Source organism: Coenobita brevimanus, chromosome 22 (genome assembly GCF_032717465.1).
Source record: "Coenobita brevimanus isolate Jiangsu-jjx chromosome 22, ASM3271746v2, whole genome shotgun sequence".
Taxonomy (NCBI): Eukaryota; Metazoa; Arthropoda; class Malacostraca; order Decapoda; family Coenobitidae; genus Coenobita; species Coenobita brevimanus.
This window is the reverse complement of record NC_136975.1, coordinates 20215408-20227833: the sequence shown is the minus strand read 5'-3', so window position 1 is coordinate 20227833 and position 12426 is coordinate 20215408. Positions and strand designations below refer to the sequence as shown.

General features: G+C 40.7%; 1 protein-coding gene across 1 annotated transcript; it reads left to right on the top strand.

Annotated features, from left to right (window-relative positions):
- Nucleotides 1–10168: 10168 nt before the first annotated feature.
- Nucleotides 10169–11316, top strand: LOC145392443 (uncharacterized). Its single transcript, XM_080266851.1, has 2 exons — nt 10169–10344; nt 10704–11316. Exons 1-2 carry the CDS (start codon nt 10169–10171, stop codon nt 11314–11316), a joined length of 789 nt encoding a protein of 262 aa, XP_080122977.1.
- Nucleotides 11317–12426: the final 1110 nt, after the last annotated feature.

The following is a 12426-nucleotide window of genomic DNA, read 5'->3' as shown; positions in this document are numbered from 1 at the left end:
GGGCAGGGAAAATAAGGACGACAACTGACCTTCAACCCTTCTTCCTCACAGAGGTCACTGAGACCCGTGGCTCCCACCATAGCAAAAACATCACCAGAAACCACACCCAGCCTGCCAAACAGCTGTGACAGGACAAAGACATTGTCATTAGATGCACTGACAAAACTGCCACCTTCATCATTTTCATTAACAAAGTTTACATTCAAAAGATCACTGTTATGAGTCCATATTATAATTACAAATCATAATAGATAGATAGATAAATAGATGGATGGACGGAGCTCCAGGCAAGCCTGGGAAAGGGAAATGATCTTTTAAGTTAACTGAGGAAATGTTGACAATACACAGGAAGTAGCAAGTCAGCGGATGATATAGGTAGTGTGTCAGCGAGATAGCAAACGAACAAAGCCTAGTGACCATACACAGACATACACACATACTCACACACAGGTTTCTGGAACTTTTCAACCACAGTGTAACACACGTGACACGACCCCTGCTTCACCAGAATTTAGGAAGCAGAGCTCAGAAGGAGACAGGCCATAGAACCGGCAGGTAGTAGGGAGAACGAGCCTAGCAACATGGGCGAGAGGGGAGAGAGAGAGAGAGAGAGAGAGCAAGACAGGGAGGTAGCAGGCGGGACTCTACTTATACTTCACTCGTGTGTGAGACTTTGTTAATATTTCCAAGACAAATAAAAATAGTCCCATACTATTCTTTACCTCTCCTGTCATTGCATGACAAAAGGGAACCAAGATTATCTACTTACAAATCTACTCACGTATAACAACCGCTTGTCCACAAGTTCAATATATATATAACTTAATCTACAAAACTTCACCACAAGACGTTACAAAGTCCTTTATGACATTTGGTGGCAGCGGTGGGATGCGGTAGGCTGGTACGAAAATTGGTGGTGTTTCTGGGTGCACATTAATCTTGTGATTAATCAGGTTAGTACACCCTAATTGTTCTCCGGGTAACGCTACGGTGTCCCTGTGTGTTTCCAGCAGGGTTAACAAATCATTTTCTTCATCAAATTCACCTGAGTGAATTAAATTCTCTTTTATGCTTTCTCTATCCGTAGATTTTATCTCACTTGTCACTCCAGCTATAACTATTTCCTTCACAGGGGTGGGACATTTTTCAATATTAACTATACAAGTCCCCTTTTTCAACTGAACTTCCCCGTTCATGTGATTAATTATGAATATCTGAGTTTGCCCTTCGTTGTTCATCTGACATAATGCGTTTTCTACTGACAATCCCTTTACTTTACATAATTCTTCTAAGACAAGACCAGTACTATTCTGTAATTTGCTCTTTATGATAACTTTCATGTAGGAATTAGGTGGTATAACTAAATCATTGGTGAGATGGGCTGGAAAAACTGATAAATCAGTACTGTTATCTGGGTCACTAATTCTGGAAGCTGGGGCTGGTGGTGGGAGTGGATCTATACACTCATCTGTTTGTGTATGTTTGTTTAAGCCTTTAATATTACCAGTTCTTTTTGGTTCTCTTTTACTAATCGGTGAGGACTCTGATGGTATTTCCTCTATGAATTCATTGTCAAAGTCTATTCCATTCATTTGTGGGAGTATGGTTATGTTCTCTGCTCTCATGGATCTTAAGCCCAGAAACATATGAGCTTTAATTGCTAAGTTTTCAACGATATAGAAAAATGCAGAGAATGGTCTTGTAGTCTCTGTGAAACTGATATTTAATCTTATCATACCTTTCACCGTAATTTTTTTTTTCCATCTAACGTATATAAATCTATATCAGCTTCTGCCAGAAAAGTTACCTTCTTCTTATTTTTAAGAATTCTATTTATTTCTTCATGTGTTATTAAGTTCACTGGAGAGCCTGTGTCTAAAAATAAGGAAACGTTTTGACCCTCACATACAGATGGTATCAAGATACACTCATTTCCCAACATGCCTCCTATGTGAATTTTAGACTTGCTTTCCATTACGTTTGTTCTGCCTGCTTTCGGGTCGCGATCGATTTTGTTCTCTGTTTGGGGTCGGTGTAGATGTTCTCACAGCTGATACTGTCTCAGGTATTCTCATTCTACTAGAATGTGCAGGTGTGTCGACCATACCTGCTTTACTGCACTGCATCTCTACCTCGTTCATTAAGTCTAGTAAGCACATGCCTGGGGTGTACGCAATCGTCTTGGCGATCTTAAGGGTCCTATCAGGTAATTTACACAAGGCAGCTACATAACCAATGATGTCCACAGCGAGGTCTGGGGATATCTTTCCATCATCTGTTATCCAATTTGAGTTTTCCAAAGTAACTAACAATGTTCTTTTGACTGTGGAGACATCAGCAGTTATTTCACTGACCACATGGTTTATAGTGTGCTCCCTTACAAGATCTACAATCTTATGGAACTCTGGAATTATACCTGGCAAGAAGTTCATACCTCCAGAAAATTTCTTCAAAAATTCAGTTTTAAATTCATCATATGTCCTAGCATTGAGGAGCTTGTCTGATCGCAACAAATTACTTGCTGGACATCTCTCCTGGCTTATGCAAGATGAAAAAATGGCAATTTATGACATTTGGTTGGCAGCGAAAGTACAGACCTCGTCTTCGAATCAACAGTGAATTTCTACAAAAGCAGGCAAGACTCTACAAGATTAGCTTCAGTTCTACAATGAATTCCTACAATATACATGCCCACGAGTGTACAATTGATTCTGCATTATCAAGATTGAAAACAAAAAAATACCTCTTACAACCAACAACTCACAACCAGCTCCTGATAGTATTCTCTCCAACCCCCCCTCCGTCTCCCCAATCATCACGCTGATTTAGAAGTGATCACACGACGTCTTGCCAGGAGTTTAACAAAATACTGATACAAACAATCTTGCAATTTCTACGACGAACCAACGAACTACAACCATCTACAATCAACTACAAGTAACAACTCTACGAGTCGTCTGTATAATCTACACGCACCTACAAGTAGCGAGTCTTCATCCCACAACGAGTAAATCACAAGAAAAAAGGACCATGAATACCTCGAGAAAGAAAAACAAAACAAACAAACGAAGAGTGAGACACGACTCACAACTCACAACCACCAGACCTCACCCTCCTCTCTCTGCTACATCCACCCAACCTCCACCGCTGACGCAGGAGTGAAGAGGTCAAGATGACGAAGCAAATACCAAGTCCACATTCACAACTCATCTTACTCACTCATCTTCACTCAAGTTACTCATCACTACTCATTTACTCACCACAGCTACCAGTGTGGGAAGTCGACGTCACCATACGTGTGCTGAGACGATGCCAAGCCATGTGTCTGACACCCCACAACACGTCAATCAACCCGTGAAGAACAACGCTATCATCACGTGCAACACCACTCACACCATTTCCACAACGGTAAAAATTAGTGAGTTACATAGTCACTTCATTTATTCAATACACAGTGATAGACAAAAAACTTCTGCACAAACATATAAAACGTGCTGTATAATTACAACTTAAAAACATATACCTACTTCAATTATCTTCATAATTCAGTCATTAAAATACTTGCACCAACAATAAATATGCTACACTGTATATATTCATTCATTTATTATAGCATTTATTTACTACCAACGAGTGTTACCATTTATACCTACATAAAATACATGTTTCATACATACAGCTATACATTATTACATCTACAAAGTAATAAAGAAAATATACCATCACAGTTACCCAGTGAGCGATTAAAAGAATTGTATTAAACATTAATTAAAGCTACCTAGTGGAAACAGACAAATTAAGTTACAAGGAAAACCAGAAAAAAAAAAAAATGGCCAACACAACTGACGTTAGCAAGAGTGAACATCTTCCACACAGTCGTGAAGACAAAGATTTCCACACAGTGCTGACCCATACGTTGCCCACGATAGGTACAAGTGAACAACAAGTCAGTGTATATAGCTAATCCTGTATGTAGTGTATATGTATATATATATATTTTTATATAAAATAACAAAATATGGGGCTATATAATATCATATTCAGTAATATCTGTGCAATATAAACTAAACCTTAAAACCATGAACAACACAGAAAAAGCGTAGACAAACGAAGAAAAACAAACTATAGAAAATCAGTACATACAAAAAAAAGAAAAAAAAAGAAAAAGAAATAGAGTAAGATCACACAACAAACAAATGAAAAGAAGTGTAAGCGTTAGTACAAATGCCAAAATACCACATAAACTCCTTCTATAAGTGAAAAAAAAAAAAAATTGTCTCCACAAGCTAGTGGCATGGCACATCATATCATCGACCGCAGCATGACCGGATTCAATGTCAGGACTGCAATTATTACAATTATGTAACTACAAATAATATGTATCAATTATGTAACAGTTGCATTAACAAGATGTAACTTTTATGTAACTTTAACTACAATTATGTAACTACAAACAATATGTAACAATTATGTAACAGTTGCATTAACAAGATGTAACTTTTATGTAACTTTAACTACAATTATAAGGCTAACACAATTATGTAACAGTTGCATTAACAAAATGTAACTACAATTATAAGGCCAACACAATTATGCATTACCACAGTATTATGTAACAATTCATAAAATGTTACAATTATGTATTACTACAATGTAACAATTACAATACAATTATGTAACAATTCACAATGTTACAATTATGTATTACCACAATGTTACTACAATATTATGTCATACAATTATACCACAATTCTGTATTACCATAATCATCATACAAGTTAGGTGAAATATTAGACATTACTAAAGGGATAACTCAATATGTAATGTAGTAACCTAGCAGTATTACCATTGCACAATTATATGCGTATGTCTGTTATACATACACATCTTACAAAATGTCATACAACAACCATCGCATTTATTCAAATATGTATACAACTTGTTTAAAATGTAATATTACTAGATCATTGCAATTTACTATGAATATTGTATGTGTACAATATTATAATCAATATTATGTACTAATAGATTAGCATATGTCAATGATAATTGCTATTGGAGGACCTTCAGGGGCGTGGCCGAGCAATGTTATGAGTCCATATTATAATTACAAATCATAACAGATAGATAGATAAACAGATGGATGGACAGAGCTCCAGGCAAGACTGGGAAAGGGAAATGATCTTTCAAGTTAACTGAGGAAATGTTGACAATACACAGGAAGTAGCAAGTCAGCGGATGATATAGGTAGTGTGTCAGCGAGATAGCAAACGAACAAAGCCTAGTGACCATACACAGACATACACACATACTCACACACAGGTTTCTGGAACTTTCCAACCACAGTGTAACACACGTGACACGACCCCTGCTTCACCAGAATTTAGGAAGCAGAGCTCAGAAGGAGACAGGCCATAGAACCGACAGGTAGTAGGGAGAACGAGCCTAGCAACATGGGCAAGAAGGGAGGGAGAGAGAGAGAGAGAGAGAGAGAGAGAGACAGGGAGGTAGCAGGCGGGACTCTACTTATACTTTACTCATGTGTGAGACTTTGTTAATATTTCCAAGACAAATAAAAATAGTCCCATACTATTCTTTACCTCTCCTGTCATTGCATGACAAAAGGGAACCAAGATTATCTACTTACAAACCTACTCACGTATAACAACCGCTTGTCCGCAGGTTCAATATATATATAACTTAATCTACAAAACTTCACCACAAGACGTTACAAAGTCCTTTATGACGTCACAACCATTAGTAGTGACATTTATAAGTTTAGAAAGATAACTTATAACCACATCAACTACATCAAGAAGCGGGCTAATGCTACCATCTCCATCATCAATGTCACCACCAATGGCCTACATCTTCAGAAGATAACTGGCGAGTACTCACCCAGCTACGCCTACGGCAACGTCAAGACACAGAAGCCAGACAATCCTCTATGCCTGATAATCTTACAGATACCCACCGCCACCTACACCATAGCAAAGTAACTCAGCAAACTCCTGTCACCATATGTACCCTAACATATACAGCCTATCCTCTGCTTCAGATTTCCTTAAAGCCCTGTGTGATGTCCCTCCCGCTGACGACCACATCATTCCCTCCCTCAGTGTCGAAAGCCTCTTTACTGACGTTCCTGTGCACAAGACGATTGACTTCATGCTTGGCCGTGTACACCACTGCAAAGACACCAAGTCCCTCGACATATCAAAGAAGACCCCAAAGACTCTGCTGGAGCTCTGCACGAATGAAGCTCCTTTCACTTACCCGAGTGGTCAGATGAAGCAGCAGATCAACGATGTGGTGATGGGCAGCCCCCTTGGAGATATGTTCACTGATTTCTACATGGAAACTATCGAATTGAGACTCCTAGCTACTAACCGCCTCTCCCAGTACTGCCGCTATGTCGATGACATCTTCGTTCATATCAAGAACTTTCAGGAGTTGCAGGACCTCAGATAGTGCTTCACTGCTGTCTCTGAAGTTATCTTCACCTATGAAGTTGCCAATGAAGGATACTTCCCCTTCCTGGATATACTTGTCACTGCACACAATGTACGATTCAAGACTACAGTATTCACCAAGCCCAACAACAAAGGACTCTGCCTGAATGGAGATAGTGAATACCGAAGATGTTACCTGCACTTCACCATCAGTGCCTATGTCAGGAAAGCCCTCTCCCACTGCTGCACTCGGAAAGACACCCACCAGGAACTAGAACGCATGACTCAAGTCCTCGTTAACAATGGCTACATTAACACTGACCTATCTGGACTAATTAAGAGACACATGGACAAATGGTATACTCACCAAGACACCACTACACCCACAACTGGCGAACACATCAAGATATACTACGGAAACCACATGTCTGCAGACTACAAGAAGGATGAGAACATCTTCAAGGACATTGTATACAGAAATAATTATATGCCCAACAGACCTGGAACAACAAACTTCTCTTATCATCTACTATAAAACAAAGAAAACGCCCACCTTCTGCTTCATAACCGACCCGCTGTTACCAAGACTCCCCTTCAGGAGGACCAGGTCATTTACAAGCATAACTGCAACACTGAGGAGTGAGGACCTAACCTATACATTGGAATGGCACGGACCAGACTATCGATGCCCCTAACCTGTCACCTAAAGAATGTAGCCATCAAGAACCACTACGCCACCCTACGCAACTCCCATTAGACACGATAAGACCTGAATGAGAACACCAGAATAATTAACAGAGAACAAGACCCTCATTGTCTCTTGTTTCTGGAGGCAATCTGCATTATCACAAAACTAGCTACAATAAACGCACAAGTTGATGATTTCCAAATCCCATCTTCATCAAAATGCCACACGGGCTTATCCAATGAAGTAGCCAATAAGCGATCAGCATAGCTGATAGCTTCCCCCACCTGTATCCACCCTATTCACCTGAAGCGTATATAAGCAGCCACCCATGAAAAAACTTAGACCCAGCCTGAAGTTGGAACAAGAAAATTAAAACGTTGCTGCCTTTTGAGGAACTCATGAAGAAACTCCAAGATCACCGAAAAATAGTACTGCAAACAAAAACCGCTCATAAGAAAATCATTAAATGAGAATGTGCCATAGCTTTCAACCTGGTATGCTTCCAAGAATTATATATATATATATATATATATATATATATATATATATATCTATATCTCTATATATATATATATATATATATATATATATGTGGTAGGTGGGGGCGCTCACCATCCATTCCCTCGATGTAGTGCTGTCGGGTGTCTGCCCTTTCCTCTCCTCCATCCTTCTTTCCTTCCATCCTTTTCTGTCTTCCTTTACTTCATTCTTTCCTTGTCCTTCTGCCTATGGGTAACTTTACACTTCCTCTTCTGTCTTTCTTTCCTTCATTCTTTCCTCTTCCTTCTGCCTGTGGGTGACTCTACACTGAGTGACAAGCCAAATGGTTTCCTGGACACCAGGAAACCATTTACTATGCTGGGTGGTAACCATATAACCAAATTATGGCGCTTGGTGGTTTAGTGAGTAATTATTGCACTCCAATTGTACTGAGCCGGTGAAGGTTTATATCCAAGGGGTGGTTGGGGTTGATTGCTCATGTAATGCCACTCAGGGATGAGTGAGGCTGGTCACTCTCATCTTAAATGTCGGGACCAACTGCTCAGCCTCAGACTCCTACGCTCCTCATGGGGCAATGTAGGATTGGATTTGGATGGATATATATATATATATATATATATATATATATATATATATATATATATATATATATATATATATATATATATATATATATATTGACTGTGAGTGTGTATCGGTACCTTAACGTAATGAACTCGAATCTGGGGGGATTTACATAGAAATCCAAGCATGTCTGGTGTCACGTATACACTAGCCAAACATCTTGAGAATCATTTTCGATACCTGATGATTCACGTCTACGTGAGAATTTGATGTGGCAAATAGGGAGGAAGTATCCTCCACTCATAATGGTCTTTGTGTTAAGTGAAACCCACCAACGATATTAGTTCACAGAATAAAAGTTAAGTGTGGCTTCATACATATTCTTAAGAAACATGTATTTCAACTTATTACTTGATCCTACTGCCCCGGACGGGAGCGTAAGTACCTGAAAGCTTATTAATGAAATATTCAATATTGTTTGTCCTCTTTAGCATTAGTTATTACCTCCGCCGACGAAGTTGATGGAAGTTATGTATTCACCTATGTTTGTCCTTTTGTTTGTTCACACGATATCTCCAAAGGGTCTTAGATGAATTTCAATGAAATTTTGTGGAAGGCTGGATCATGGACCAAGAAAGTAGTCATTAAATTTTCGGGCGGATACGGATCCGAATCCTATGTATCCCACACAATATCTCCATTATTCAGCACAATATCTTCACAGATTCAGATCCAGATTCTTTTTAATGGCAATGGCATTGGCATTGGCTGAGGTATGCGCTCTCTGCATGCTTTCCAGGTTAGTCATGATATTTTGTGGCACCAGCATGTGATATCCAAATGTATCTCTGTGATTCTAGTTCTTCGACTTCCACTAATATCCCCCTCTCTCTACCCGTGCCTCTTCCTCTCTACCAGTGCCACTCGACTATCCCTTTCCCCTGATCACAGTCTCCCCAGTCCTACGCTACCGGCTTCCTTCACAGAGCCCTTCCTCACTCATTCTCTCCCCTAATCTCCCTCTCTATCTCATGTCCCAAGCAATGTCCCTCCTTTCCAATATTCCCCATCTTCTTTCTCCATATCTAACCCTTATTCTTCCTTTCTCTCTCCTTTAACCATAACAGTGCTCCCTCTTTCCACCATTTACCCCACTTCCCTCTCCCTATCCCTTACCCTGATTATTCCCCCCTGTTCCCCACGTACTTGCTTTCTCCCCTTTCCCTCCCTGTCTGCCTCTTTCATTCTCTGTCCTCCTCTCCCTCCAGCTATCCCCTACCACTCTCCTGCGCCGCACCTCGCCTTGCAATTAACATTGGCAAGTTTAAGAGTTTACACAAGCCAGCCCCCTCCACCCGTTCTCTCTCTCTCTCTCTCTCTCTCTCTCTCTCTCTCTCTCTCTCTCTCTCTCTCTCTCTCTCTCTCTCTCTCTCTCACTCACACACACACACACACACACACACACACACACACACACACACACACGCACATAGCCACAATATATAGATAGATAGATAGATAGATAGATATAGATATAGATAGATAGATAGATAGATATAGATATAGATAGATAGATATAGATATAGATAGATAGATAGATAGATAGATAGATATAGATATAGATATAGATAGATAGATATATAGATATATATATATATAGATAGATAGATAGATAGATAGACAGACAGATAAATATAGATATACATGTTTATTTATGCCTCCAAGAAAGTATCCTGCATGGCTACATCAACATAAGACTACACAACGAGAGTGCCAGGAATTATGAAAGCACACGCCGGCTCCGGAGAGAACTGGTAGAACGGAAAGTTAGAGAGGAAAACCATTCGGGACTTACAACACCTGAAAATTCTCATGAGGAATTGGATCGAGGCTCTTGTCACAGATGTTCTAAGGAAACAGATTGCCGAAGAATTCCAAACACTCCAGGAGCAACACCATAGGTATGGAAAGTATCACCAACAACAAGCTCTCCAAACTCAATGGCGGTAACAATAAACTGTCCTGCCCTACCACCAGTTACATCAGCCTCACCGACATCTACCTGACCATAGACCAAGAGGAACCCTTCAGCATGGGACTTAACTGCTACTACCTCTCCAAGCAGCGCTTCCTCCACAAGTGACCGAGGATCAAGGTCCTTCTCAACAGCGATATGAGAAGGGCAGGGAAACTAAGAACGACAACTGACCTTCAACATTCCCTCCTCGCAAAGGCCACCGAGACCAGTGGCTCTCACCACAAAAACACATTATCAGAAACTTTATCCTGCCTGCCAAACAGTTGTGACAAAACAAAAATATTGTCAATGGACGCACTGACCAAACCGCCGCCTTCATCATTTTCAATAAGGAAGATTGCATTCAAAAGATCAACACCATTTGCAGTGACATATCTAAGTTCAGAAAGAAGACTCATAACCACATTGACTACATCAAGAAGTGAGTTAACGCCACCATCTTCACCATCAATGCCACCAGCAATGGATTACATCATCTGAAGAAAACTGGCGAGTACTCACCAGGCTACGCCAACGGCAACGTCAAGACACACAAGCCTGACATTCCTGTAAGCCTGATAATCTCACAGATACCCACCGCGACCTACATCATGGCAAAGAAACTCAACGGACTCCTGACACCATATGTACCTAACACATACAGCCTATCGCCTGCTTCGGACTTCCTTGTAGTCCTATTTGATACCCCTCCTGCTGACGACCACATCATTGCCACCCTCGATGTCGAAACCCTCTTTGCTGATGTTCCTGTGGACAAGACGTTTGACTTCATGCTTGACTGTGTACACCACTGTGAAGACATCAAGCCCCTTGACATACCAGAGAAGGCCCTGAATAGTCTGCTGGAGCTCTGCACGAATGAAGCTCCATTCACTTACCTGAGAGGTCAGATGAATCAGCAGATCGACAGTGTGGTGATGGGCAGCCCCCTTCGAGAAATGTTCGCTAATTTCTACATGGAAACTATCAAATCAAGACTCCTAGCTACTACCCACCTCTCCCGATACTGCTGCTATATCGATGACATGTTCTTTCATATCAAGAACCTTCAGGAGTTGCAGGACCTCATATAGTGCTTCATCGCTGCCTCTGAAGTTAACTTCACCTATGAAGAAGCCAGCAAAGGAAGCCTCTCTTTCCTGGATATACTTGTCACTCCACACAGTGTAGGATTCAAGACTACAGTGTGTGTTCACTTAGCCCACAAACATTGGACTCTGACTAAGTGGAGACAGTGAATGCTGAAGACGTAACCTGCGCTCCACCATCAGCGCCTATGTCAGGTTAGCCCTCTCCCACTGCTGCACTTGGAAAGACACCCACCAGAAAATAGAATGCGTGACTTAAGTCCTTATTCACAATGGCCACAGTAACACCAACATATCTGATGTAATTAAGAGACACATGGACAAATGGTATACTCACCAAGACGCCACTACACCCACAACTGGCAAACACATCAAGATATACTGCAGATACCACATGTCTGCAGGCTACTAGATGAATGAGATCATCAAGGACACTGTATACAGTAATGTACGCCCTACAGACCCGGAACAACAAACTTCTCTTATCATCTACTATAAAACAAAGAAAACAGCCCACTTTCTGCTTCATAACCGACCCGCCGTGACCAAGACACCTCTTCAGGAGGACCATGTCATTTACCAGCATAACTGCAACAGTGAGGAATGTGGACCTCACTTATACATTGAAATGGCACGGACCAGACTATCGATGCCCCTAACCTGTCATCGAAAGAATGAAGTCATCAAGTACTACGCCACCCTACACATCTCCCAGTGGACATGACAAGACCTGGATGAGAACACCAGAATAACAAGATGCTCGCTATCTCTTGTTTCTAGGAGGTAATCTAGATTATCACAAAACAAGCTACAATAAACACACAAGTCGATGATTTCCAAATCCCATCTTCATCAGAACACCACATGGGCGTAACCAACGAAGTAGCCAATGAGCGATTAGCATAGCTGATTAGTTCCATCCACCTGTCACCACCTCATTCACCTGAATTGTATATAAGCAGCCACCCATAACCATCAGACCCAACCTGAAGATGGAACAAAGTTCAAAAACGTTGATTTCCTTTGAGGAACTCATGAAGAAACTCCAAGTTCACCGAATAATTGTACTGCTAATAGAAACCAAACATAAGAAAA

What these genes read in the sequence shown, in the direction of transcription:
- LOC145392443 (XM_080266851.1), top strand. Translation starts at nt 10,169, where the DNA reads ATGGAAAGTATCACCAACAACAAGCTCTCCAAACTCAATGGCGGTAAC. An exon ending in AAGCAGCGCTTCCTCCACAA is followed by an intron (nt 10,345 to 10,703) that starts GTGACCGAGGAT and finishes CAATGCCACCAG; the next exon opens with CAATGGATTACATCATCTGA.